The 27016-nt window shown below is 41.0% G+C and overlaps 1 protein-coding gene across 5 annotated transcripts in view; it reads left to right on the top strand.

Moving 5' to 3' along the window:
• R3HCC1L (R3H domain and coiled-coil containing 1 like) overlaps positions 1-21811 on the top strand; it is a 35764-nt gene extending 13953 nt beyond the window's left edge. For 4 of the 5 annotated variants that reach the window (XM_033943054.1, XM_033943056.1, XM_033943055.1 and 1 more), the window contains exons 4-7: positions 2038-2108; positions 6777-6872; positions 14901-15041; positions 21256-21811. In XM_033943054.1, the coding sequence (XP_033798945.1) occupies positions 2038-2108; positions 6777-6872; positions 14901-15041; positions 21256-21308 (361 nt within the window). In that variant the 3' untranslated portion in view covers positions 21309-21811. The other variant, XM_033943058.1, reaches the window with a different exon arrangement.
• Positions 21812-27016: the final 5205 nt, after the last annotated feature.

Genomic DNA, 27016 nt, shown 5'->3' with positions numbered 1-27016 from the left:
CTGATTCGAGTGTTTTTTGTATTGTGCTTGTCATGATGGATTCTGGTTGGTCGAAGGGTAGGAGAATAGTGATGTCATCTGCGTAGCTGTATGAAATTATGCCAAGATTATCCAGGTAGTAGCTGAGGTAGTAGCAGCAAGAAGAAATAGATTACTGGAGAATACGTTACTTCGTCAATAGCTATTGAGATCCGTCGGAGCAGTAAGAAGAAACAGATTATTGGAGCATACGTTACTTTGTCCATAAGCTATTGAGACTTCACCCCCAGTTTGAAGTTGAATTTAAACTTAATGTCGGTTCCCTGAAGCAGTAACGAAATTTCCTAAGTTAAGTCTCATTTACTTCAATACATCTTCAAGTCATCAATAAGAAAAGTTACTCTATACCTTTAGTAGTTTGTGAATAGTATAATGAACTACTATTAGTAACAATTCAAATTCGTAATGAACACTGCGATGATTGGAGGTGAGGCAGAGTCTTCTGCCTTCATGTCTGTGAGCAGAGTTCGATTAGGAGTTCAAGCATATTAAATTTTGGTTAATTCATTTTGACCTTACAGAGTGACATTTTTCAAGGTTTGCAATTAATTTTCATAGCATTAAGCTTTATGTGTCATATCTTCATAGGTCCTTTAGTTATAATCATTTATATATATATATATATATATATATATATATATATTTAAATTAGCCAGCCTCTTAAATAAACTATAGCATTGAATAATATTTACTTAATCATTCATGATCCACCTCTCAAGTAAGAGGTAGAAAATTATTTAGTCCATCTGGGAAGTGTATTGCTCTAACATGTTTTGCCCAAAGCTTTATCAAGGAGAGTCCTCTGAAACAAATAATTCATAGTTATAACTTTATCTAACATTTTAAATAAATCCAAATCTACCAGAGCTGTCTTGTCATCTGAATTCACTATTTTAACAAGTCAAGATGGTGGCGGTATTTTTTACTCCCTATTTAAATCTACTAAAACAGCTGATCTCAAATTCCCCCAATTAGAACTCCCCAGTTAAATTAAAGACACCCATTTCAACTCACATTCAATCTATATATACATCCTTGTTCTTTGATATATAACCACCTCCCTTCCTACTATTACTTGAACAATAATAGGCCATTATAATTCTGCAATAGTATTTTTTTTATATAATGTTTTATAATAGATGCATGTATATTTTCAGTTGAAATTCTGGATTTATGTTCATTTAATCGAATTTTCATAGGACAACTAGTACGGCCAACATATATCAAATTACAGGAACACATTAAAAATGTTTATATTTATATTAAAAATGATATAAATAGTGATGTCAGATGACGAAACGGCTCTGGTAAGTTTGGATTTATTTTAATAATAAATGTATTTAAAATGTTAGATAAAGTTATAACTATGAATTATTCGTTTCAGAGGACTCTCCTTGATAAAGCTTTGAGTGAAACATGTTGGAGCAATACACTTCCCAGATGGACTAAAAAATTTTCTACCTAATACTTGAGCAGTGGATTATGAATGATTAAGTTAAGTAAATATTAATTGAGAATTTCAATGCTATAGGGCTCCTTTTACAAAGGTGCGCAAGCGGTTTTAGCACGTGATAGCCGCTACCGCCTCTTTTTAAGCAGGCGGTAGTTTTTCGGCTAGCACACGTTAATCTTGTGCGTGCGCTAAAAACGCTAGCGCACCTTAGTAAAAGGAGCCCATAGTTTTCTTTTTTTAATAGGCTGGCTAATTTAAATATATATATAAATGATTATAACTAAAGAACTTATGAAGATATGACGCATAAAGCTTAACGCTATGAAAATTAATTGAGCGTTGAGTGGTATTGCTGAGGTCTTGTGAGAGGATTCTAATATTATTACTTTGGTATATGGACTAGAGATTAGATTTGAGTTGTTGAATGAACTTCTCTGAGTATATCCAAATATGAGATCATTGCCATTGTTGGCATGGTTTTTCTTGTCTTAAAATTGATGATCATTTCTACTATTAACTTTATATGTTTGTCTTTTTCTTTGCAGCAAGAAAGGCTTTGACATTAAATGGGTAGATGGCACACATGCTCTTGGATTATTCTCCAGTCATATAGCAGGTACAAATTTATTCCTATAAAGTGTATATTTTGTATTGAGATCTTGACTGAATGTGCCTTTTCTGTTCATGGAGTTTCTTTGCTTTCCTGTTTGTCTGTTATTTGCGTGTTGTACACCACCTAGACTTGGTTCCCAAATTAGGCAGGCAGTATGAACAATACCCTTAGGAACTCATTTTCAAAGCACATAGACACACAAAGTACCATAGGTTTCTATGGTACTTTGTGTTTCTATGTGCTTTGAAAATGAGTCCCTTACTCCTTTCCAAGTGGCTTTGTAATCCTTCTTTAATGTGATAGATTCTTTGTTCATATGTACCCATTTTGACATATTGGAAATATTAGTTTGCCATAGTATAAAATGTGTAGGATTGTGCATTTTTAAAAAATTTGTTATATTCAATTTTCAAACCATAACATAATATAATATAATATAACTCAATGCACACTAATTATGCTACCAGCTACATTGACTAGACATATATATCTCCATAAAGCCTTTCAATTACATCATTCTGTAAGCATTTCACTGCTCACCAATTTTAGGGAAGCATTATCAGTTCTGTGCTCTCCCTTTCAGTTTGGCAACAGAGGTCATGGTAATTGTGGTAGCAGCTTTGCAGAGGAGATTTTGGTTCATCTGTACTTGGACAATTGGCTGACTCTAGGAGAGTCTGGTGATGATTCAGCTGTTGGGCTGGGTGATCAACTTAGCCAAGTGCTTGGACTACTTGAGAGTGCACTTCAGCGCATCAGGGACCTGTGTTTCTTCCAGAGGTCAGAATTCAGAAGTTGTCGCTAAAATCATGCATAGTACCTGAAGACTGGAATGTTAAACCCAGGGCTGTGGAGTCGGTAGATAAATGTTTCGACTCCGACTCCTCAGTTTTTTGTACTTCAGACTCCGACTCCAGGTACCCGAAATTTCCTCCGACTCCTCGACTCCGACTCCACAGCACTGGTTAATTTTCAGATCGTTAAAATGGAATGTCAAGTTGAGAGAAATGAGCATTTTCGACACCACCTTCTTTTTGCTTTTAATCAAGGTTCTAAGGCCGCAGAAGCTGCTCGCAACATTTGTGCTGTGTATATGTGTATGTGTATATGTGTATATGTGCTGCTTTATATGTGCTGTGTATATGTGCTGCTTTCATCCAATGTTACCAAGTCTATACTCATTCTGTAACTATGTCTTACCCTAAATGTCACGTACCCTCCTGGAAATGTCCAGCTTCTTCTTATGTAATCCGCTTTGAACCGCAAGGTACAAGCGGAATAGAAATCACAAATGTAATGTAATGTATATAGTGGGTGCTATAGCTGAAAGAATCGCTCGTGATTGGTATGCCAAGTTCAAAAATGGAGTCGGTAGATAAATGTTCCGACTCCGACTCCTCAGTTTTTTGTACTTCTGACTCCGACTCTGACTCCAGGTACCCGAAATTTCCTCCGACTCCGACTCCACAGCCCTGGTTAAACCAATTTTTAAAAGTTTCCAGGGGTAACCTGGGAATTACTGACCAGTAAGACTGATTTCAGTGCCAGGCAGAATAGTGGAAACTATTATAAAATTAAAATTACATAACATGTGGACAAACATGGTTTAATGGGACAGACTCTAGGATTCAGCCAAGGGAGGTCTTGCCTCACCAATTTGCTTCATTTCTTCAAAGGTGTGAATAAAGTATATCTGAATTTTCAGAGAGTTTTTGACAAAGTTCCTCATGTGAGATTCCTGAGAAAATTAAAGTCATGGGATAGAAGGCAATGTTCTGTTGTGGATTAGGAATTGGTTATTAGACAGAAAACAGAGGGTAGGATTAAATGGCCATTTTTCTCATTAGAGGAGGGTAAATAGTGGAGTGCCATATGAATCTGTACTGGGACCTTTGCTACTGAACATATTTTATAAATGATCTGGAAATTGGAATGAGAAGTACCAGATTAAATTTGCAAATGACAGTAAACTGTTCAAAGTTGTTAAAATGCATATGGACTGTGAAAAATTGCAGGTAGACCTTAGGAAATTGGAAGACTGGGTATCCAAATGGCAGATGAAATTTAGTATGGATAAATGCAAAGTAATTCATATTTGGAAAGAATAATTCAAATCATAGTTACCAGATGCTAGGGTCCACCCTAGGGGGTCAGCACCCAAGAAAAAGATCTAAGTGTCATCATAGACAATATGCTGAAACCTTCAATGTGCGACAGCAGCCAAAAAAGCAAACAGGATGCTAGGGATTATAAGAAGAGATGGTAAATAAGAATATTATAATACTTCTGTATTACTCCATGATACAACCTCACCTTCAATACAGGCAGTCCCCAGTTTATGAACGCGTTCTGGGTTTTTTAAACTGTTCTTAAGTTAAATTTGTATGTAACTCGGATCATGTGAGAATCTGTATGTATTTATGTTCTCCTGTACACAGTCTATAAAAACATTAAACATTAAAGAAACGGTCCTCAAAATAAAGTATTGTTCTTGTACAATCCCACTCTATTCCTGTACTAGTGGGTTATTTTTCCATACTCGCCAAAGCTTGTAGGAAGCCTCATTACACAGAGTCTTGAGCCCCTCCCTTCTTACCTCAGGACTGCCCCCCCAGGAACCCAGTTTATTTCCTACAAGCCAGATTATAGGAGCTTGTCTTCTCTGCTCGTATTAAATTCAGTCTTTTTGTTTGCGAATTCCTCCCTTGTGCTTTAAGGTTCCCCGCAGGTACAGCTCTGGCTGCTGGAGATCACAGACTTTGTGAAAGTCTGTTTCCAGGGGGTTGGCTGCCTGGCAGTGCACCTTCTAGACAGCCTGCGCGTTTGGATTGGTACTCAGGGACTGTTCCCTTGGGAGCTGGCTCAGGTTCATACGCTAGTAGGTTTGAGTGCAGGCTGTGTGGCTCTGTGGAGGTATGTCCAGGATCAGGACTGACTGCACAAGTCATGCGTGTGTATGTTCCAGTTTGCAAGGCTTGCTGAGGCAAAGGATCTCCCTGTAAGCTAATACAGCTTCTTTCTGTAGCCTTCCAGCATACAGCATAGCACAGTGAGTACAGAGCTGACAGTTTGTCACAGAGATTTAGGGGGTGTCCTTAAAAGTGGTTTTGGCAGTTTTCCCCCCCCCCCCCCGCCCAAATCCCTAAAAACGCCACTTTTTGGGGGGTTCCTGGATTATTTTCTTTTGAAATTTGCTAAGTGGCCATCTTGGATTTTTCATAATTGGAATTTAAAGTTATTTTTTGCCTCTACAAGCTTAATTTTTGAAAGAAAACCACTCAGATGGAGTTCCTAAGACATTATACTTCAGATTCATGTCTTGTTAGCAGTGGATGGCTGTTTGGCAAGCCGCCATGTTCCACGTGCTCTGTGGTGCAGGAGGGGGCACAATTTCATCAGCCCAAGTATACTCGATCTCTGAAAGGGGTCCTGCCACTGTTCTTGCTCACGGGTACAGGAAAATATTGAAAGTGGGCTCCGAGGAGTGTCCAATTGCCACCCCGACGAAATGTAAACGTGATTCGGCAGCTAAATCTCACAAGTCCTCCAAGAGTTACAAGAAAGGATGATGGCTTTTCTGAATTTATTAACATGATTAATCAGGTTTATTTGGCTAAGAAATTGATGCCAGCGGCTTCTCCACAACTGGCTTTGCTAGTTGTGGGGACCCCCTCCTTCCCAGAGCACAGGGATTCTTCCCTGCTCCCCCACTATGGTCCTGGTTAGTGCGCCAGCTGTATCTGTGGTTAACCCAGATGCCCTGACCATGCCTTTAATTATGCAGGCAGGCACCACTACAACGGGGGATGTTGCGGCCCTTTCGAATCTCCAGGACCAAGATCCAGGGGGACCCCCTTATCTAGGGGCGGATCTTACAGTACAGAGACTTTTTTCAGCCCACGCATTTGGTAGATTTGATCTCCTGAGTCCCTCCAGGAGTTGAAGCTGGAAGCTGGGCAGCCTGCCACTACAGAATTTTCCCTCAATGAGTTATAAGAGGCCACAGTCTGCTACCTTTTCTGATCATCCTGACATAGTTAAGATACTCATGGACATTTGGGAGGTGCCTGAGGGCCCCTTTAAATATGCTAGGGTCATGTCTCAGCTCTATCCGATGGTGGATGCTTTTAACCAGCGTTTTGCATCCCTGAAGGTGGATTCCTCGGTGGCACAGGTTACTAAATGCACTTCTCTCCCCAGTGACCAGGGGTGGAAGGGGTCCTGAAGGATGGTGGTAGAGCAGAACTGTTTATTTGTTGGAAAGATTCCCATTTCCTTACTTCACCTAGTCTTGGAGGAGCTCTTGAACGCTTGGAAACTAGCTGTAGATGGCAGTAAAGCTCCCAGTGAAATAAGAGGATCACAGAAAAAATCCAGAGTGGATTCCTTCTGCAAAACTTGTGGCGATGGGGAAATTACCCGCTTGTCCAGAATGGCACACCTATCTAATGGAAAAGATATTATCAAGGTAAGGCTATAATCTTTTTTATTATTATTAACATGTCTCTTCTGTTTAAGACTTAGTTTCCAAGACTAAGGTCTTTGATTAGAATAAAGTCCCTGATTTACTGTGGATATATTTTCAGCTGTTAAAGGAGCTGTATTTCATAATTGGAAATAGCAATTTCATTTCTATGATTAAACTGTCTTGTGACTTTCTTCTCATTGCAGCTCAGGATGCACTGAAAACTAAACATCCGATGGTGAAAGTTCGTCCTCTGTCACAGGCTACAAGAGCCAGCAAGGCCAAAGCCAGAGCAGGTGCTGGTGAGTTCTGAGATCCCTTTCAAATGGTATCTCTCAAATTTTTGTTACATAATGAAAAAAATCAAAGCAAACAGGATCAAATAGTATTTTCAGAACAAAATCAACTCAGTTGCTTGTGCAAAGAAAATGTAAGTTTAATGAGTTACAAAGAGATCATAGATTTTGGCCAAGCATTGGCTCTTTTCAGATACTTAGGGGCCTATGTAATCAAATTAATTCTAAATGGGTGGGGAAAGCATGGAATTCTTTTCAACCCCTCTTCCTGCCATGTGTGAGTATATAATTGTGTTCCCTCTAGGTATGTGTGTGTTGGGAGGTGGGATTGTGAATGGGTATATCTAATCATTTTGAGCCCCTATAGGGGAATCTATAAATTCAAACTAGCTTTCCCTTCTATTAAGGGAATCAAAGCATTAGGTAGGATCTATCATTCTTTGACATTCTCCTTCGCAAAAATTTGGAATGATCTTCCGACTGAAATTAGACTTCTTCCTTCTCTGATAATCTTTCGTAGAACATTAAAGACTTATTTATAAATATCAAAAATTTTTAGCTGACAAATAAGAGATTGCAATTAGGACTTCTTTACCCAATTATTTGCTTTCTTTGTTCTTTTAATAAATTTTTGTGAACCAGATTGAGCCCTTAAATGGGATGACCCGGAATATAAGACCAAGGATTGGATTGGATTGAATAGATTTAGCTGCTGCAATTGATCAACCACAGAAATACACCAATACTTTGGGGGGGATTTAGGCATAAATATATGGGTATAGATGATCTAGATATGATATAGTGTATCTAGATTGTGACAAAGCTTTTATAAAAGTCTATCATGAGAGACTCATAAGGAAATTAAAAAGCCATGGGATAGAGAGCAATGCCCTGTTGTGGTTTGGGAACTGGTTAAAAGAGAGAAAACAAAGAGTAAGGTTCAATGGATAATTCTTTCAATGGACTAAGGTGAATAATGGAGTACTACAGGGATCTCTAAAGAAGCTGATATTTTTTTTAACATATTTATAAATGATCTGGAATAGGAACAATGATTGAATTAATCAAATTTAAAGAAGACACTGTTTGCACTGAATAACTATATGAACAGGTTTCATACTTCTGCAGCCCTTTTCTTCCATCATTGATCACCTTGATGGACACAGTCTGATGAGGACCAGCCAGCACGGTTTCAGCAAAGGCAGATCTTGTTTGACGAACTTGCTGCACTTCTTCAAGGGAGTAAACAGGCAGATAGACAAGGATGGACCCGGTCGACATTGTATATCTGGATTTTCAGAAGGTGTTCTTTCGAAGGCGTACTTTGGAAAATTGTGAGCCATGGAATAGAGGGTGAAATACTCATGTGGATTAAAAACTGGCTGGAGCATAGGAAACAGAAAGTGTGGGTAAATGGACAATACTCGGACTGGAAGAGCATCATCAGTGGGGTGCCGCAGGGCTCAGTGCTTGGACCCGTGCTCTTCAACATCTTTATAAACGATCTGGACATTGGTACGACAAGTGAGGTGATTAAATTTGCGGACGATAACGAAGTTATTCAGAGTAGTGAAGACACAGGGGGATTGCAAATGAGGTTCAACGTGGATAAGTGTAAAGTGATACATGTCAGTAACAAAAATCTCATGCACGAATACAGGATGTCCGGGGCGGTACTTGGAGAGACCTCCCAGGAAAGATACTTGGGAGTTCTGATTGATAAGTCGATGCAGCCGTCCGCGCAATACACGGCAGCGGCGAAAAGGGTGAACAGAATGCTAGGAATGATAAAGAAGGGGATCACAAACAGATTGGAGCGCCCTCACCTGGAGTACTGCGTCCAACACTGGTTGCCATACATGAAGGACACGGTACTATTTGAAAGGGTCCAGAGAAGAGCAACTAAAATGGTTAAGGGGTCTGGAGGAGTTGCCGTACAGTGAGAGATTGGAGAAACTGGGCCTCTTCTCTCTTGAAAAGAGGAGACTGAGAGGGGACATGATCGAAACATTCAAAATATTGAAGGGAATAGACTTAGCACCCTCTCCAAGGTAGAGAGAACGAGAGGGCACTCTCTAAAGTTGAAAGGGGATAGATTCTGTACAAACGTAAGGAAGTTCTTCACCCAGAGAATGGTAGAAAATTGGAACGCTCTTCCAGAGTCTGTTATAGGGGAAAACACCCTCCAGGAATTCAAGACAAAGTTGGATAAGTTCCTGCTAAACTGGAACGTACGCAGGTGAGACTGGATTCATTTAGAGCACTGGTCTTTGACCTGTGGGCCCGATGGACTGCTGGGCACGATGGACCACTGGTCTGACCCAGCAGCAGCAATTCTTATGTTCTTATCTCTGAAGGAGACCAAGGTAAAACTATCAGAGACAATTTGTAGTTTAAACATTCAAGGCCCTGGGAGTTCTTGGCATTCTACTAACTGGTAGAATACCAACCAAGAATCTCCCTGAATTACAAGTAACTGGCCATTTTATTAGATTTATGACATCACTTAATTCATTATTAAACATACGTACAGTAGTTAGTACATCTTCCAATACCAACACAATTACTTCATTAAAGTCCAATGATAAACTGCATATTCCAGTAGTGTTCTTTTAGTTAATTTCGATCACATGATTTCTTGTCAATCTTATTTCATTAGTAATTTTCCCTAGCAACAATATATTGACTTAGCTATCACGTGCTATTGGTTTCGCTCCTGTCAGCATTTGCATTTAGACTGTCCCGACAAACCTGCTACACCAGCAGCATCTGCAGCACTGTACACACGCTGCTTCGGGGCCTTCTACTGCCCTGATTTGCTCTGCTTCTATGCCAGAGTAAATCAGGGCAGTAGAAGGCCCCGAAGCAGCGTGTGTACAGTGCTGCTGGAGTCGGGACCGCGGTAAGGGTTCTAGAGAGTAGCTGAACAGGTCACCGGCAGTCAATGAAGGGCTGCTGTCCTCGGGGGCAGAGGCGCGACAGGAGTTTGAATTTACAATTTGCGGTCGGGCGGCCGTCCTCGCGCTCCGTCCACCGTGCGTGTGGGCTGCCTCTGCCCTCGGGTGCGCTCAGCGGCGATGCTTGTGGTAGCCGTTGTGAAGGGGCGACGTGGTGCGGTCTGTATTGTGAGGTGGAGAGCAGGGAAGGGCGCGCATGCGCACTTGTCTTGCCACATCCCGACAGAAAAGGGATCAGGGAACACGCGAGGCAAGTGCGCATGCGCGGCTAGCATTTTATTATTTAAGATACTGGTTTCTTTCTTCAAATTTCCCAGGCAATGGGTGTCTCACACATATTGGGTTATGCCCTCCCCCTTATATTACATTACATTACATTACATTAGGGATTTCTATTCCGCCATTACCTTGCGGTTCAAGGCGGATTACAAAAGGTTAATTAAAAAAGTAGAGTTACAATGATTAGCTAGAGAGGTAAGTTGTAGATCTTATAAACATTTAACGTGTTGTTGTGGTGCGGTAATGGGTAGGTCTAATGTCAGTTTTAGAGTTGCTAAGAGGTCGTGATGTTATTGCTGCTTCAGGAATTTCTTGAAAAGTATGGTTTTTATTTCCTTTCTGAACGTCCTATAGTCTGGGGTGGTCATCAGAAGGTTGGAGATCTGGTTGTCCAGTCTTGCGGCTCGAGTGGCTAGGAGGCCGTCGTGTAGTTTTGTTCTTTTGACTTCCTTGATTGGGGGGGGTATGAATGGAGAGTGCGTTTTTCTGTGTCTGGTAGTGGGTGCTTGGATGAGGCGATTGTTCAAGTATGATGGGCTGTCTCCGTGTAGGGTTTTAAATAATATGCAGTAGAATTTGAATTGGATTCTTTCTTGGATTGGAAGCCAATGTGAGTTGATGAAGGCTTCCGTGATGTGATCATGTTTTCTCAATGAATAGATGAGTCTCAAAGCTGTATTTTGGATTGTTTGGAGTTGTCTAATCGTCGTTGCAGGGCAAGGAAGGAAGAGGATGTTGCAGTAGTCCAATATACCTAGTATTAGGGATTGCACTATAAGTTGGAATTGTGTTCTTTCAAAGAATTTTCGGACTTGTCTCAGATTTCTCATGATTGCGAATGATTTCTGAATTGTTTTATTTATTTGCGGTTGCATAGTGCCGCGTCTGTCTATGGTCATGCCAAGCAGTTTTATGGTGGTTTGGATGGGGTATTTGATTGCGTTTATATCTAGGTTGATTGTGGTTTGGACCTTGTCATTTTCGAGAAGGATGAATTTGGTTTTGTCTTGGTTGAGTTTAAGTTTGTGGTTTTTCATCCAGGTTGTGACTGTTTCAAGTGTTTGGTGAAGTTTGTCTGTCATGGTAGGTTTAGAATGATCGTATATATCATGGCTAATACTATTATTACCATCAAAACAAAATTATTCAGAGTTGTGGATTGTAAGAAATTGCAGGACTAGTGGCCAAAATTGTGGAAAAACCTTACATTTTAGGCATTAGTTTTAAAAAAAATATATGGCTTATACTAATTATATTTAATGCATAGATTTTTGACTAATAACAGAAACTCTGTAATCACTTAACAAGACCTGCATAATATTTGGCATATTTCACAAACATAATGCTGTTCATAAGCTCTCACCAGTCTCTGGCGAACTGTTCGGCCTGAAACCAACACCCCTATTTCAGCCAGTGACTTATTGATGATGTCAGTTGCAGTTAATTTCCAATTCTGTAGAGCAATTCTCACTATCCTTCTAACAGTCTGAGGTGTTATAACCTTTTTATGGTCCATTCCAGCCTTGTTTTTGATGTTTCTATTCTCTTCAAAGCATTTGCAGAGTTTAGGTACCCCAGCTGGACACACCTTGACCAATTTTGGTAGCAATCTCTCAGTAACTGTAGTCTTTCTTTCTTAAAGATTATGGCTAAGTGACCAGTCATGTTTCTTCTGAAAAATTTAGCATACAGGTATTTTTATGTTAGATTTTTGAATTTATTCGTGGCTTCGGTGCTCGCAGGTTCCCTTCTTGAATTTACTCCGCTGGGGAAAGGACGCAGTCCCGCATGGATGGACTGCTACATTTGAAATTGGTGTCAACTGGTCATTTTCTGCAAAGATAACCAGTTAAGTGCCACTAAAAATGACCGGATAACCGCAGACAAACAATTTAATTGGTCGGCAGCCATTTTTGGCCAGTGGAATATCAGCTGGAGACAGTTTTCAAATACACCCCCCAGAAATGTCCCCAAACTACTTATATAGGAGAACATTTTCTAAATAATTTTTCACATATACAGTATATGTCAGTCTATACATGTAAAAGGTCTGTTATGAAGCACCAGGAACACAAAATTAGGCAGACTTATTGAATTGAAGCAGCTGGAATAGTGAAATGCTGACCATCATTGATATGGTAGATCCTCCGTTCAAATAAGTGCTTCAGTGTTTCTCTATATGTTTTTTTGAGTTAATTTACATTGTACAAGCTTTCAGCAGGTCTGATTGAGTTGTTTTTTTATGCCAATGATGTTCCCTTACCCCTAAGTAACCTATTGTCAGGATTACACATAGCATAGGTGGGGTTTTTCCTTCCTCTCATATCGAACTTCAAATAGTGGTGCTATTTGCCTGAGACCCAAAACCCGATATTGAAGATTAGCACACCACATTGCCCATATGTTTAGTGATTTAATGCTTTAAGTAGAAGTGTATATTGTTAGATTGAATATGGTTTCTATTTTCTTGAGTTGGCAATATTAATGGAATTAAATATGTACCCAGCTTTAGAGTTCAATACAGAAAGGAGATGGTATACTGTTAACCAACACCAGTCAATCCACTCAAATAAATTAGTCTTCAGACCCTCAGAAATGCCACCATCCACTCCATTGTAGTTTCAGTAGTGGTTGGATTTACACATTAGATCCTCACCGGGTCACTTATAATCTATTGTGAAGATAGAACTTTGCTCTGACTATTTTGCCAATAATCTTCTTATAAAGCTAATTCTTAGCTGAGGTGGTGCATTCAAAGGGATCTATTGAATGCACCACCTCAGCTAAGTATTAGCTTTATAAGAAGATTGTTGGCAAAATAGTCAGAGTAAAGTTCTATCCTCACAATAGATTATAAGTGACCCGGTGAGGATCTAATGTGTAAATCCAACCACTACTGAAACTACAATGGAGTGGATGGTGGCATTTCTGAGGGTCTGAAGACTAATTTATTTGAGTGGATTGACTGGTGTTGGTTAACAGTATACCATCTCCTTTGTGTATTGAACTGATATTATCCTCTCAAAAACATTTATTTATTATCCTTCCATCAACATATTTTATAGCCCAGCTTTAGAGTTGACATATTTAAGGGAGAAGATGAAGCTACCATTGGTGTGCTTATTTTATGAAATAATGTGTATAGTTTATATATTAACACACGTGTTCTGAGCGAGTATAAATGTCTGTAGCTTCAATCTAGCTGCTTTTCTATAGGTTTGGTGCTTGTATTCTATAAAGACACACAGAGTCTGTTTGAATTTATAAAATAAGCACCTACCTAGCCTTTACACATAAGTGATCTGTTACAAAATTACCATCCACATGCATGTGCTAAGATACCCTGCTGTTAGAAATGCATGTGAAAATCTGACCTGCAGCTGATTTACAATATGCATGCAATCACCTCTGACATCTGCATTAGATCAAACTAATCTTTTTTCTTTAATTCACTTGTCACAATTATTTAAGAATATTCTTTAATATCTCTTCTTCACTATCATGTGTGCAACCTAGAGCTACCAATTTACTTTCCCAAACCCCATCTGCATATGCAATGGCTACTTTATTTTTCTTTTAATATTAGTACTTTTAGGAGGGAATTGGGCACTGAAGGTCCTTTAATGTCAAAATCAAGGATATATGATAACACTCTTTTAAACTCATCTATCCCCGACCCTATCTTGATATGGGAGGCAGGTTTTCAACAGTAGGACATTTTTCATCCTGAAAATCTTTTAGGCCTTCATCTTTTGGACTTGAGCAAACAATTTTATCATCAGGCCTTGACCTATTACTGTTTAAATTTGTGCAGTGGTGTTTTTTTGTTTTATTTTAAAATGTATAGCCTGCTTATAATTAAGCAGGCTATGATTCATACAAATCTCTCCTCTGGTCACATGCTATCCATTTGGAAATAAACTGCAGTTCAGTCTAATCTCAAAAAGAGCCCTCTGGACCCATTAGCTGTAGTGACTGACTGCCCAATATCAAATCTCTTTTCTTTCGAACATTGTAGAAAAAGTGGTTGGTAGTGTCAACTTACTATTTTCTTGACCAAGGTTATGGTCCTTCACCATATGCAAACAGGGTATCATCGGGAACACAGCACAGAGGTGGTTTTCGTTGCTCTGTTGAGTGATCTATTGACCAAGGCAAGTGTACTTGATCATCACCTTCTACTTGACTGTCTTGCCTCAGTTGGTCTAGTTTACCTCATTTTTATCTGATTAGATTTTTCTTCTTCTGTACTGTGTCATTTGCTCAGCATTTATTTAAGCTTTCCTTAGCTTTCCGCCATAAGCAATTCTGAACCAATCCCATGGACGACTGGGTTATTATTTTGCTGTTGACATCCAGTTTTTGCTGGGCATGGGTCCTTCCAGCTCTAATTTAACTATGCTGACAATAAATTAAAGTTAAATCCTTGTAAGTCTCATGCAATATGAATCAGTAATAAGCTTTCTCAGCCAGCTTTGGCTCCCACTATTTTAGCTCATAAAATTGCTCTGGTTTCTTCTCTGAAAATACTAGGTTGCTGCTTTGATCCAAGTTTAAGCTTTATGAGTAATCTCAGCTGTCACCCAAGATGTTTTTTGTACCATGCCAGATACATGCTATCAAACTCTGTTGCCTTTTTAGCCCTGATTGAAATAATAGAAGTGATCTTTTTATGTTGTTCTTATATACTGCCTCCCTTAAACCAACGTTCAATGTAAATCAATTTACAGAGAAGTCAAATACAAGAATTCTTCTAGATGCTGGTACATTGAACCAAATTTTGTCCTGAACTTTTTAGATTTTCTTCAGCCAGCAAAACAACGTCCAGAAACATCTGCAGTTTTAGCAAGGAGGCTGGTCATTGGTGCACTGGGTGTGCGAAGTAACCAGACTAAAGCTGAGAGAGAGGCAGAACGAAAAAAGTTGCAGGAAGCCAAAGGTATGAACGTGTTTTTTCTAAGCTGACCTTTTCCAGAACCTTCTTGTTGGTGTGTAAATTTTCAGTATGGATTTGGTAGACAAGCTGTAGTCTACGTTGAAAGAAGAGAGGGATTTCTAGTTCCTTTATCAAAATAACTGATAGAAATCTATGGAAAGGACCTTAGGTATCTGGGCAAATGGGGCATTAGGCCACCTTCCCGGTGCATCATTGGATGCACTAGGAAGGGACCTAGCATTCCAATTGACCTGGGTACCTTAGGCCCCCTGGTGCACCCCAGGATGCACTGGGAAGGGAAGGCCCACCATTTTGAAGAGGCGGGCCAGCTGGCAAGAGGGAGTGGGCATCCCTCTCTCCAGCTTCTACAACAAGGTACGTGGGAGAGACTGGGATGGTTACTTGAACTGGAGGGTTCTGAGCTGTCCCCCCACCCCTCCCAGTTCACCAGGTCACCAGGACGTGGTGGGAGGTGGATCTTTGTGTAGAGTAGGGGGTTATAAGGGGAGTGCAAGGGAAGAGTCGGGGGGGGGGGGTCTAGGTGGCCCGGATGCACAACCGGGTTGCTGAGACAGGAAGGAGTGGGCATCCCTCCTGTCTCTCTGGGTGTGTCGCTGTCAAGAGGGCAGCCATCATTGTCAAGGGGTTCAGGGACCCACAGTTGTTGGGAGTGTGACAGCTCATCATCAGGGGGTGATGCGTCTCGGCTCGCAATTTTTTTAATTTTTTTAATGGGGCAGATATTATGCGTGTGTAACTCACGCACAGCATCTGTGCTCATTTAAAAAAGGTATGTTATAAATATATTCATTTCAAGGCTGAACTGTTGGTAGGATATGTAAGCTGCTGGTCTTGACCACTATCTTTTTTCAGAGCGCTAAAAGCGATCACTTTTTTTGTACATTAGGAAGCCATGTTAGAGTATCAATTGCTCTGCTAATTTACATGGCATTTCAATATTAATAACCTTATTTGCATGGCTAGATTGGAAAATGAGCACAAAACACTGCGGCATCGGCAAATATGATTGTCACTAAAGCAGTCAGCTGGTTTAGCGATGATTGTTAGATGATTACTGACTTTAGTGCATCTGGGCCCTAATCTTTGAATGTGGTGAATGCATAAAGTGCTGAACGTAAGTCTCCTCTTGACCTCTGCAGGTTTCCACAGTGATAAAACTCTGTACTGAAGTGGCATTTTGAGAGATGGTAGGATTGTATATGCTTCATGTAGGCTCCCAGTAAGACTCTAGTGCAGGGATATCAAAGTCCCTCCTTGAGGGCTGCAATCCAGTCGGGTTTTCAGGATTTCCCCAATGAATATGCATGAGATCTATTTGCATGCAATGCTTTCATTGTATGCTAATAGATCTCATGCATATTCATTGGGGAAATCCTGAAAACCCGACTGGATTGTGGCCCTCGAGGAGGGACTTTGACATCCCTGCTCTAGTGGATAAGCATAAAGGGTGATTTGACAAATACAAAATGAATACATATCAAGAGATAATACTGTATTTAGCATTGTTCCATAGTACATGTCTTATCCCAGGACAAGTAGGCAGCATATTCTCATTGATGAGTGACAACATCGACGGAGTCCTGATACGGACACTTCAAGAACTTGAAAAAGTTCTTGACGCCCGCACCGCACATGCGCGAGTGCCTTCCAGCCCGATGTAGGCACACAGTCTCTTAGTTTCTGCGGCTGTTGAAAATTTTTCATTTCGCTGCTTTCCTGCTCTCGCAATTTACTGACTTTTTGTTGGTTTCTTCTTTTCTTTCATTGATAGGTTCATACTAAAATTTTAAAAAAACAAAACTCAGAAAACAATTATACTTTATTTTTTTCTTTAATGTTGTCGGTTTGGCCTAGTGGGGCCTTATGGATCACCATTTTGTTTTCTCTCCTCTGCATGGCTCTTGTCCTGGGCTGGTTTTTCCTGTCCAATTTTCCTCCATGCGGTTGTTTTGTGGTGGAACTTGTCTTCACCGACATCCTTCTCTTATTTTAGCAATGTCGGGACCTCGGCCTTGCCGGTTTTTTCTTCCCTTGCTTTTTTCCTCTTCAGAGCATTTTCATGTGTATTCTCCAGAAGCAGTTTCCCGTCGACGATGCCAGGAATCCGGCACCAGTCGATGCCAGTGATCCGGTACCCAGCATACTTCCGGCACTGCTTTTCCAGTCCGCACCGCCTGTGATGCTTCTTCTTTTGGTAAGTTGGTTTTCTCCTTTGGGCTTCAGGTCATTGTAGCAGTGAGTCTAATCCTGCTGACCTTGGTCATTGTAGCAGTGAGTCAAGTCCTGCTGACCTTTTTCAGCCCTATCTCTGGCTCTGCTTCGATGTCGATGACTATCTTAATATGGGCATGTTCATCTTGGAAGCTTGGAGCGACACCAATGGTACCGATCAAGAGCCAAGGGTACTGGTGTTCTTTTCTTTTCTTCTATTCCGGAGCCACATCTATGGTACCGGTCATGGACCAAGAGTACCGGTGTTCTTTTCTTTCTGCTCCGGAATAACACCAATGGTACCGGTCGGGACTAAGGGTACCAGTGTTCTTTCTTTCTCCTCCAGGAGTGGCAACGATGGTACCGGTCATGAACCAACGGTACCGGTATCCTTTTCTCTCTGCTTGGGAATGACACCATCAGTACCGTTCATGGACCAACGGTACCGGTGTCCTTTCCCGTCTGCTCCGGTGGTGCTGTGTGCCTTGATACTGGCTTTTTTCATCTAGGGAGTGTTGCACCTTGGTACCGGCGTTGTATCCATTGGTACCGGTTCTTCCTTCCGGGGATATCATGTCCCAGTCCCTAAGTTCGAGTTCTGGCACCGTTTGTTGTTTTCCTTATAGTTACATTACTGAGGAACTCTGTACAGCTGCCACCTGGTCCTCAGTTCATTTCTTCACTTCTCACTATTGTCTGGTTAATTTTCTCCAGACGGGATGGGCACTTCGGCCATTATGTTTTCCAATTGTATTTTTTTGGCCAACTCTCCCACCTTCCCATGTCTTTTAGCTTGGAGGTCACCCATCAGTGAGAATATGCTGCCTGCTTGTCCTGGGATAAAGCACAGTTACTTACCGTAACAGGTGTTATCCAGGGACAGCAGGCAGATATTCTCACAACCCTCCCACATCCCCGGGTTGGCTTCTTAGCTGGCTTATCTTAACTGAGGGACTGTGTACCTACGTCGGGCGGGAAGTCACTCGCGCATGCGCGGTGCGGGCATCAAGAACTTTTTCAAGTTCTTGAAGTGTCCGTACCGGAGCTCCTTCGGTGACGTCACCCATCGGTGAGAATATCTGCCTGCTGTCCCTGGATAACACCTGTTACGGTAAGTAACTGTGCTTTTTGGGTTTAATGTTGATTGCTGTGTGAAATGTTTATATTCCATGAGGACAAATGAAGTAATATCACTGAGCCAAGTGAAGCTGTAAATTATATTTCTTTGGGATGAATGTACTGAGGGGGAAAATAATAACTGGTAGCAGAAGACCGAAATGATTCCCGGCCTGTCTGGACACTTAGATGTTTTGCTATATATACAGTAATTCTTTAGATTGATTTAACTTTTGGCAGAATCTGATGACATTTATGAATCACCAAACTGAAACTAAGGACAATCTTCATATAAAATCCAAAATACAGTAAAATAAATAATGATTCCATGTAGAAAGCACCTAAAGTATATAAAATAAAAATGATAATAACTGTCAAATATTAACAGCAACCTATAAACACCAGAACTAAAACACATACATTTATCAAAAAGTCAGCTTTAAAAAATATATTGTTTTCAAGCTACGCCTGAATCTTAAGATAGTCATCTTCTAGTTCAAGATCCTTGATAGTCTGTGTATTCCATAACAATAGAATACCATGAGAAAATACTCATAGGTACAAATTAAGTAGCAATCTTTAGAAGAAGGGATATATAAATGCTTATCAACTGCAGACCTAATCGAGGAGGTCTTTTACTAAGGCACGCTAGCCGATTTAGTGTGCGCTAAATGCTAACGCGCCCATTATATTCTATGGACACGTTAGCATTTTGCGCGTGCGTTAAATTGGCTAGTTAGTAAAAGACCCCCTCTGAATATGAGAAAACATTTACAGTTAGTTTGAATACCTAATATCCAGGGCACATTCGATTCAGAACCTAAAAGATGAAAGAGAAAGCTTTTAAATTGGGCCTTGAATTGAATGTGGCTGCAACTCTCAGAAGTCCAGGTTGATCACATATCTTTGGAGGATCTGCCCATGTTGTGGCCCTCAAATGTGGGTTTCATGAACCCATTTGGGGTCACGACTCACTGTTTAAGAAGTTCTGTACTACATATTTGCCGCTGGTTACACTAATTGATAGTAATAACTGAAGCAGTGGAATTAGCTAGCTGTTCATTTTATTTGTCACTAGATGGAGCTCATAAAACAAGATGCAGTTACTTATAGCCTATATAATAAAAGGATTTGAAGATCTTTATGCTAAGCAGTGGTACATTTTATTTAATATTACATAAAAAGCCACCCACACACCTACCTTTATTACCTTTGTAATGATATTATCCTGTTTGTTGTACCTTGTTTCTCCAAAAATAAAACACTGTCCGTATATTCATTTTGGGTCCAAAAAATGCACTAGGGCTTATTTTGGGGGATGTCTTGTTTTTTTTGTGTGTGTGTACAACGATCATCTCTCATCCATCCTCTTGTGCAGCATCTTTCTATCCTTCTCTCCCATCCCCCCTCCCATGCAACAGAACCCCGAAAGCAATTTCATTGTGTTGCGTTAGATCTAATCTAGCATTGTTCTTGTATGCCACATCTTCCCTATAAAACAGATCTTTAAATGGTTAACAAATAAACAAATTGCAGATCATCCTTAAACAAACTGAATTTTAGATGTCATAATATTTGTGAAATAAAAAATTATTTGAGATCTTTGTGGATCAGATAATACAAAGATATTCCCCCCATGCAGCAGAACCCCGATGACTCCACCAACCCATCCCCCTGCACAGCATCTTTCCTTCTCTCCCTCCCATCTCCCTGTGCAGCAGAACCCCTGATGACCCTCCAACCGCGAGGCTGATATACCTCTATTCCAAACAGCAGTGGTGGCAGCACTGAACAGGCTGCTTCGCCACCTTCCCCGCTGGAGCCTTCCCTGTGCTGCATAACATCATCAGTGATGCGGCAGAGGAAGGGCCTGGTGGGGAAGGCTGCAAAGCAGCCTGTTCAGTGCTACCACCATTGCTGTTTGGAACGGAGGTACGTCGGCCTTGCAGTGGGAGGGTCAGCGGTGTTCTGCTGCTGTGCAGGATGGAAAGGAGGGATGGAAAGATGCTGTGCAAGGGGATGGGTGAGAGGGGAGTAAAGATGATGCACATGGGGGGAGACAAAGCCCTGAAGCCGGCAAATCGGGGAGTGTCAGGAACATTCGGGAGGGGCGTCAGGGGTCGATCCAACTAGGGCTTATTTTTGGGGTAGGACTTATATTAGGACCTATCCCGAAAATCATTCTAGGGCTTATTTTCGGGGAAACACTGTAGTAATGAGAGTTAAAAGTACAATATTCATTGTTGCGTCCTGTATTAAATCCTATGCAGTGGTAAAAGGATAATATATGCAAGGGTGGTTTGAAAAGTTTGGTAAAAAAAAGCAAGTTAACCCTTTCAGGACCATAAGGATCGTAGGTCAATTTTTGTGGTTTTGACGACATTTTTATGGTAAAAAGGGCTTGCAGATGCCAAAAAATTGATTTTTTTTGTGAAATATTATTATTTTTTTTTTTTTAAATCCAACTTCTGGCTTATGGACAGTGTGGCAAGTGAATCTTCTCGTCAATCTGGCAACGACGCTAATGAATGAATGTCAGAACCAGTTTGTTTACATAAAGGCAGTATCATATGGAATCCGTACATATCAAATTTAGAACTGTAGACTATCCCAATCAAAATTTATAGGATTTTAAAGTTATGGGACAAATATGTCCCTTGGTCCTGAAAGGGTTAAACAATGTAGTCTCTGAGGGTTATACACTTAGTCCAGTGAGTTTCCAGTTTTTTTTTTGTATCATAGGAAAACTCGCTTATGAAAAAACTGAAAAATTGCCAGACTAAGTGAATAACCCTCGATTGAGACTATGTTGTTTAACTTGCTTTTTACCAAACTTTTCAAACAGCCCTCATGTGTCAATTCTTTCTAGAAAGAAGACGCTTGGAAGCCAAACAGCGTGAAGATGCCTGGGAAGGAAGGTGACGTGACAGTGGCCTTTTGAAGTCAGCAGCAACAACATAAAGTTGCACAGAACTGGAATTTAATTCGGCAATTTATGGCCCTGCTGGACAGCTCTGTAACTCTGCCACTGTGGATTTGGAAGAGCCAACTCTATTACATATGCAGATAATTAAAAACTGAGGAAACAGAGGAAGAACACCACCACTCACTTTTTCCCCTCATCCTTTTCTTCCATCGCCCCCCCTTCCAAAAAAAAAAAAAAAAAAAAACAGAATTGCTTAGGGGTTTGAGGATATAAGTAGTAAGTGAAGAAGATTTGAAAAACTGTAGGTATGGAGGGAAGTGAGTTCGTGGTTTTATTTTTAAAAAATTATAATTGATATAAGGTTGTTTCCAAAGACTTGTAACTTTTTTTTTTCATTTTCTAACTGCATAAACATTGATATGTCTCTGTTTAATTTTATCCTAACTGAACAGAGGCAGCATTTTTAATGACACCAAATTAAATAATCCCTGGAACCTATTATTCCAAACTCCAGTGTCAGCTGTGTTTTAATTCCCCCTTCCCCTTCCCCTTCCCCTCCCTATTTTGTGGTGTAAAGATTTTTGGAGAGAGGCAGAATAAGTAGCAATATAAATTGTTTAGGTAATGTTTGCAGTACTTAGCAAAAGTGAGAGCTTAGATCAACTGTAAGTGCTACTCTGGCACATACATTTTGGGGCCTATGTTCTAAACTGTATTAGGTGTTTAATATGGCTTTCAGTGCATCCTAACTTAATGTAGGGCTCAAAAAATAAGTTAAAGTATCACGCTAACAACATGTGTTAACTGCCATGTTAACAACTGATGCAGAAATTCATATTAAATTCAGGGAAGAGGTTGGGAGTGTACCTTACAGCTCATGCAAGTGTCATAAATGCAAGTGCTAATGTAGCAGATAACATGAACAATTAGCTATAACATCAAAGGTATAGTCAACTGCATACACAGTAACACATAAATCAGTTAGCATGCAGTAGTGATCATTACCCTGTGTTCTTGCGAACGTTTGCCACCCTCCAAGTGCCAGTAATATCCATAACAGTTAACATGAATGTGTTGCAGCTATTGCAGACTGTTTTGCAATAATGAACTTAACGGAGTTTAGTAAATAGACCCCTTAATGTGATACTGCCTTGAGTTAATTACACAGCTGAGCTGTAGTATTATAGACCAGTGTTTCTTAACCTGCGGTATGGGTACACAGGCCGCCTGTTGGGAATGCGCGGGCTGGCCGCTGCCCGGGATCTTTCCCTGCCTGCCTCCCCTCCCCCCGCTGAAGCCACTGCAAATTCCTCCCTGCCACCCAATACACTACATCCACCTCCCTCCCTGGGTCTGCTACCACCCAACACGCTCCATCCAATCATCTCCCGCCACCGCTGCAACTCCAGGCAAGGAAGGGCCAGGCACGTGTAGCAATTGCATGCTGCCGGCCCACACACCTTCACCCCCGACGTCAATTCTGGCATTGGAGAGAAGGTTCCGGGCCCAGCCAAGCGGCGACAACATGGGAAGGCTTGTGGGCCGGCGCCATGCAATTGCTGCACACACCTGGCCCTTCCTTGCCCAGAGTTGCGGTGGAGGATGATTGGATGGAGCATGTCTTGTGGCAGCGGGGGATTCTGACCGGGGAGTGTATGTAGCGTATCGTGTGGCAGGGAGGAATCGGCGGCAGCATCAGTGCGGGTCCGCATCGGGGGAGGGATTAAAGAGGTGGGACAAAGGCTGGAAGGCAGTGAGGGGGCACGAACTTGGGACACAGAAGGAGGGGAGGGGGCATGAACGTGGGACATAGGAAGGAGGGAGGGAGGGTGTGAATAGAAAGAGACAATTGTTGGGCCTGAGTGTTTGAGTGAGAGGGAAAGAGATGGTGTGCATGGGGAAAGGAAGAGGAAAATTGGACATAGAGAGAGAGAGAGATGTGAGGTAGAGATGGGGAATAGAGGGAGAAATGTTGGATATGGTGGTGGAGAGGGAACAGAGGGATTGATTAAAGGGGATGCAAGGCATAGTGATGGAGGGAGAGATGTGGCATAGTGTTGGAGAGGGGTGATAGAAGGAGAAATGGGCATAGGGCTGGTGGGCAGTGGTGAAAAATGCTGCACATGAGAGGAAGAAAACAACTCATGGAAGAAAACAACTCATGGAGAGAGGGAGATGATGGTTGGGGAATGGAATGAGGTCTTGAGAGGAATCATGCAGAAGGCAGAAAGAAAGAAATATTGGATACACAGTCAGAAGGAAGTGCAACCAGAGACTCATGAAATCACCAGATAACAAAGGTAGGAAAAATGATTTTATTTTCAATTTAGTGATCAAAATGTGTGAGTTTTGAGAATTTATATCTGCTGTCTATATTTGTCTATTTTTCTATAGTTGTTACTGAGGTGACATTGCATATTTTAAAGTCATCTGCCTTGACCTCTTTGAAAAAAACCTGAATATAAATGATAATTAACATTTTCTCTGCGTACAGTGTGCTTTGTGTTTTTTTGTGATTATCATTATGTATTAATAAGATTATATTGTGTGTATATGAAAAATGGATGGAAGAAATTGCATTACAATTAGTACTATTATGAGGATGGAGTCGGGTGGGTATGGGGCGGAGCTTGGGTGGGGTTACTTAGGGGGGTACTTGGTTTGTTAGACTTAGGGGGTACTTGGTTTGAAAAGGTTGAGAAACACTGTTATAGACCATATCAATTTCATATTTTTCTCCCATCTTTAAACCAAAAATCTCCATCCTGTCTTCAGGGATTATACAATAGCTATTTATAGTACCATGTATTTGTCTTACTTTAATTGAAGATTCTTTTAACATCTTCTCTGGAAAAGGTATTCTTAAACATTTTCCAGTTTGTGTGTTTTTTTTTTCTCAAATAGATATATAATTTGTCTTTTTTAAAGAGTGAAAAATTTTCACCAAGTGACTGAGAGGCATTAGGAGTCACTGTTTAGGAAAAAAATCTAGATGTCATTGTTGATGATAAGTTGACATCCTCTGCTTAGTGTGCAGGGGCTGCTAAGATAGACATTATTCTCATTGTGTGGCAGTTTATGCCTGGACTAGCTCTGAGGACCAAACAGAGTGTTCTGGTGATGTGGAATAGAAAGGAATGCAAGGCAAAAAGAAGGGTAACGGTAACAATGGTTTGAATGGACTTGCGCCTTTTGTTAAGGCCAGGCACTGGTGACTGGAACTGTTGGCTGTTCATTGTCTGAAAAATGGTCTTCACCACCTGAGCTCTTGTGGGATCTAGCGAGGTACTTCTGGCCTGGATTGTCCACAGTTGGAAACAGGATACTAGACTTGAAGGACCTTTGGCATATCCCCTTTGGTAATGCTTATGTTCTTGTGATGTCTTAAGTACCAAAAAAAAAGGAAAAGTGAGGTTTTCTGTTCAAAAATATTTGTATGCAACAATCTGTTTGTTCAAAATAAACCTTTCCTGCATCTTGTACATCTGTCTGCAGTACTTGACTTGTTGGATTTCCTTTTTCTTGTCTTCAAAAATACTTGAGAACATCCAAAATGAACAGCCATTTTCCAAAATAAAACGTCAAAATTATGAAGGCCAAAAAATGCCTGTCTGGCAGCATTTGCATGAAAATGGCCACACGAGAGATAGCTTAATGGTCACTGCAATAGATTTTGATCCAGGGCACCCAGATTCATATTCTACTGTAACACTGTTATGTGGTAAACCCTCCAGAGACAGGGAAATTCCTACGGTACCTGATTATACACCACTTCAATTGCTTTTAGGCTTGCAAATGTTATAAATATTTAGGTACAACAGGTATATGTCTGTTTCTGGAGAGCTCACAATTTAAAGGAAAAAAGAGGAGCTAAAGTGGGAATTGAATCCGGATCCTACTAGGCTGCTCCTCAGACCACTTTCTGCTGTGCTCAAAGGGCCCTATTCTATAAACGGCACTGTAAGTTAGGTGGCAGTAGGCACCCTACTGCTGCCTAACTTAAGTATTTTAATTGGCGCAGTAATTGTCTGCATCGTTTAAAACCAATTCAAAACTTGTTTAAAAAAATGTAGGCGCTGGGAAGCATCTACAGCAGGGGTGTCAAAGTCCCTCCTCGAAGGCTGCAATCCGGTCGGATTGTCAGGTTTTCCCCAATGAATATGCATGAGATCTATTTGCATGCACTGCTTTCATTGTATGCTAATAGATCTCATGCCTATTCATTGGGGAAATCCTGAAAACCCGACTAGATTGCGGCCCTCGAGGAGGGAATTTTGACACCCCTGATCTACAGTGTAGGCACTGGAATTGCGTCTAAAGCAGGATGCCTAATGGCACCTTAAGCCTAAGTGGCCGTGGTTAGGGGTGGAGCGAGACCTAGACGCCATGAAGCACGATTCACTAAAGAACTTAGGTACCTGTAATGTAAGCCAGTAAAACCCTGGCCTACTTTGCAGACCCCTAGGTTTTCTGGTAGGTCCCTTTAGCCACGATTCTTTAAATGGTGCCTAAGGGTAATTGGCATGCGGTTTTGTAGACGGCTGCCGATTTAGGCGCCGTGTATACAATCTGTCCCCAAATGCCCATAAAACGTGATGTTTTCATAAAGCCTAATATCCCCTTTCAGTTTCACTTTCAGAAGCAGGGCTGTGGAGTCGGAGTCGGAGGACATTTCGGGTACCTGGAGTCGGAGTCAGAAGTACAAAAAACTGAGGAGTCGGAGTCGGAACATTTATCTACCGACTCCATTTTTGAACTTGGCATACCAATCACGAGTGATTCTTTCAGCTATAGCACCCACTATATACACAGCACAAATGTTGTAAGCAGCTTCTGCGGCCTTAGAACCTTGATTAAAAGCAAAAAGAAGGTGGTGTCGAAAATGCTCATTTCTCTCAACTTGACATTCCATTTTAACGATCTGAAAATTAACCAGTGCTGTGGAGTCGGAGGAAATTTCGGGTACCTGGAGTCGGAGTCTGAAGTACAAAAAACTGAGGAGTCGGAACATTTATCTACCGACTCCACAGCCCTGTTCAGAAGAGAGGGAGTGGGGGAAGTAACCACTGGGGAATTCATGAGGGGTCATGCCTTAGTGCCTCCAATAGTCAGCTGTTCAATCAGGGCACCTTTTTGTAACTTAGACTTGATTGAAACAGATCTAGAGAAAACATCCTTTTTCAACTTGAATGTTACAACTTGTTCCGTTATCCCTGAAAAACCTCAATTCCACCCAAAACATGTCTCCAATGTACCCCCTTGCTATTTGGATACGCTTGGAAAGGAAGAATTTGAATGTTTTCGGCAGATGAACATTTTTTTAGCCCTTTTGAAACTCCATCTGCTTTGAAAATGAGTGCCTATATGGCTTTTTGAGGTGCAGTAGATAATTTATGTGGTTTAGTTAATCAAATAAATACATAGCAAGCCTCTATTTTAATCTCAAGAAATTAAGAAATAAAAGAAAAAGGCAGGAGGAAGGAAGCAAGATTGACAGGAAATCTTTTGGAGGTATTAAAGAAATTCACAGGAAAATTCTTAATTGGATGGGGGTGGTAAACCATTTTATATCCACATCATTCAAATTATACAGGGATGGATACAGTTATAGGCACTAGAGCAGGGGTGTCAAAGTCCTTCCTCAAGGGCCGCAGTCCAGTCGGGTTTTCAGGATTTCCCCAAAGAATATGGATGCACTGCTTTC

The sequence above is a fragment of the Geotrypetes seraphini genome, chromosome 4, assembly GCF_902459505.1.
Source record: "Geotrypetes seraphini chromosome 4, aGeoSer1.1, whole genome shotgun sequence".
Lineage (NCBI taxonomy): Eukaryota > Metazoa > Chordata > Amphibia > Gymnophiona > Dermophiidae > Geotrypetes > Geotrypetes seraphini.
The sequence above is the reverse complement of the archived record's forward strand: the minus strand, read 5'-3'. Positions and strand labels throughout refer to the sequence as shown.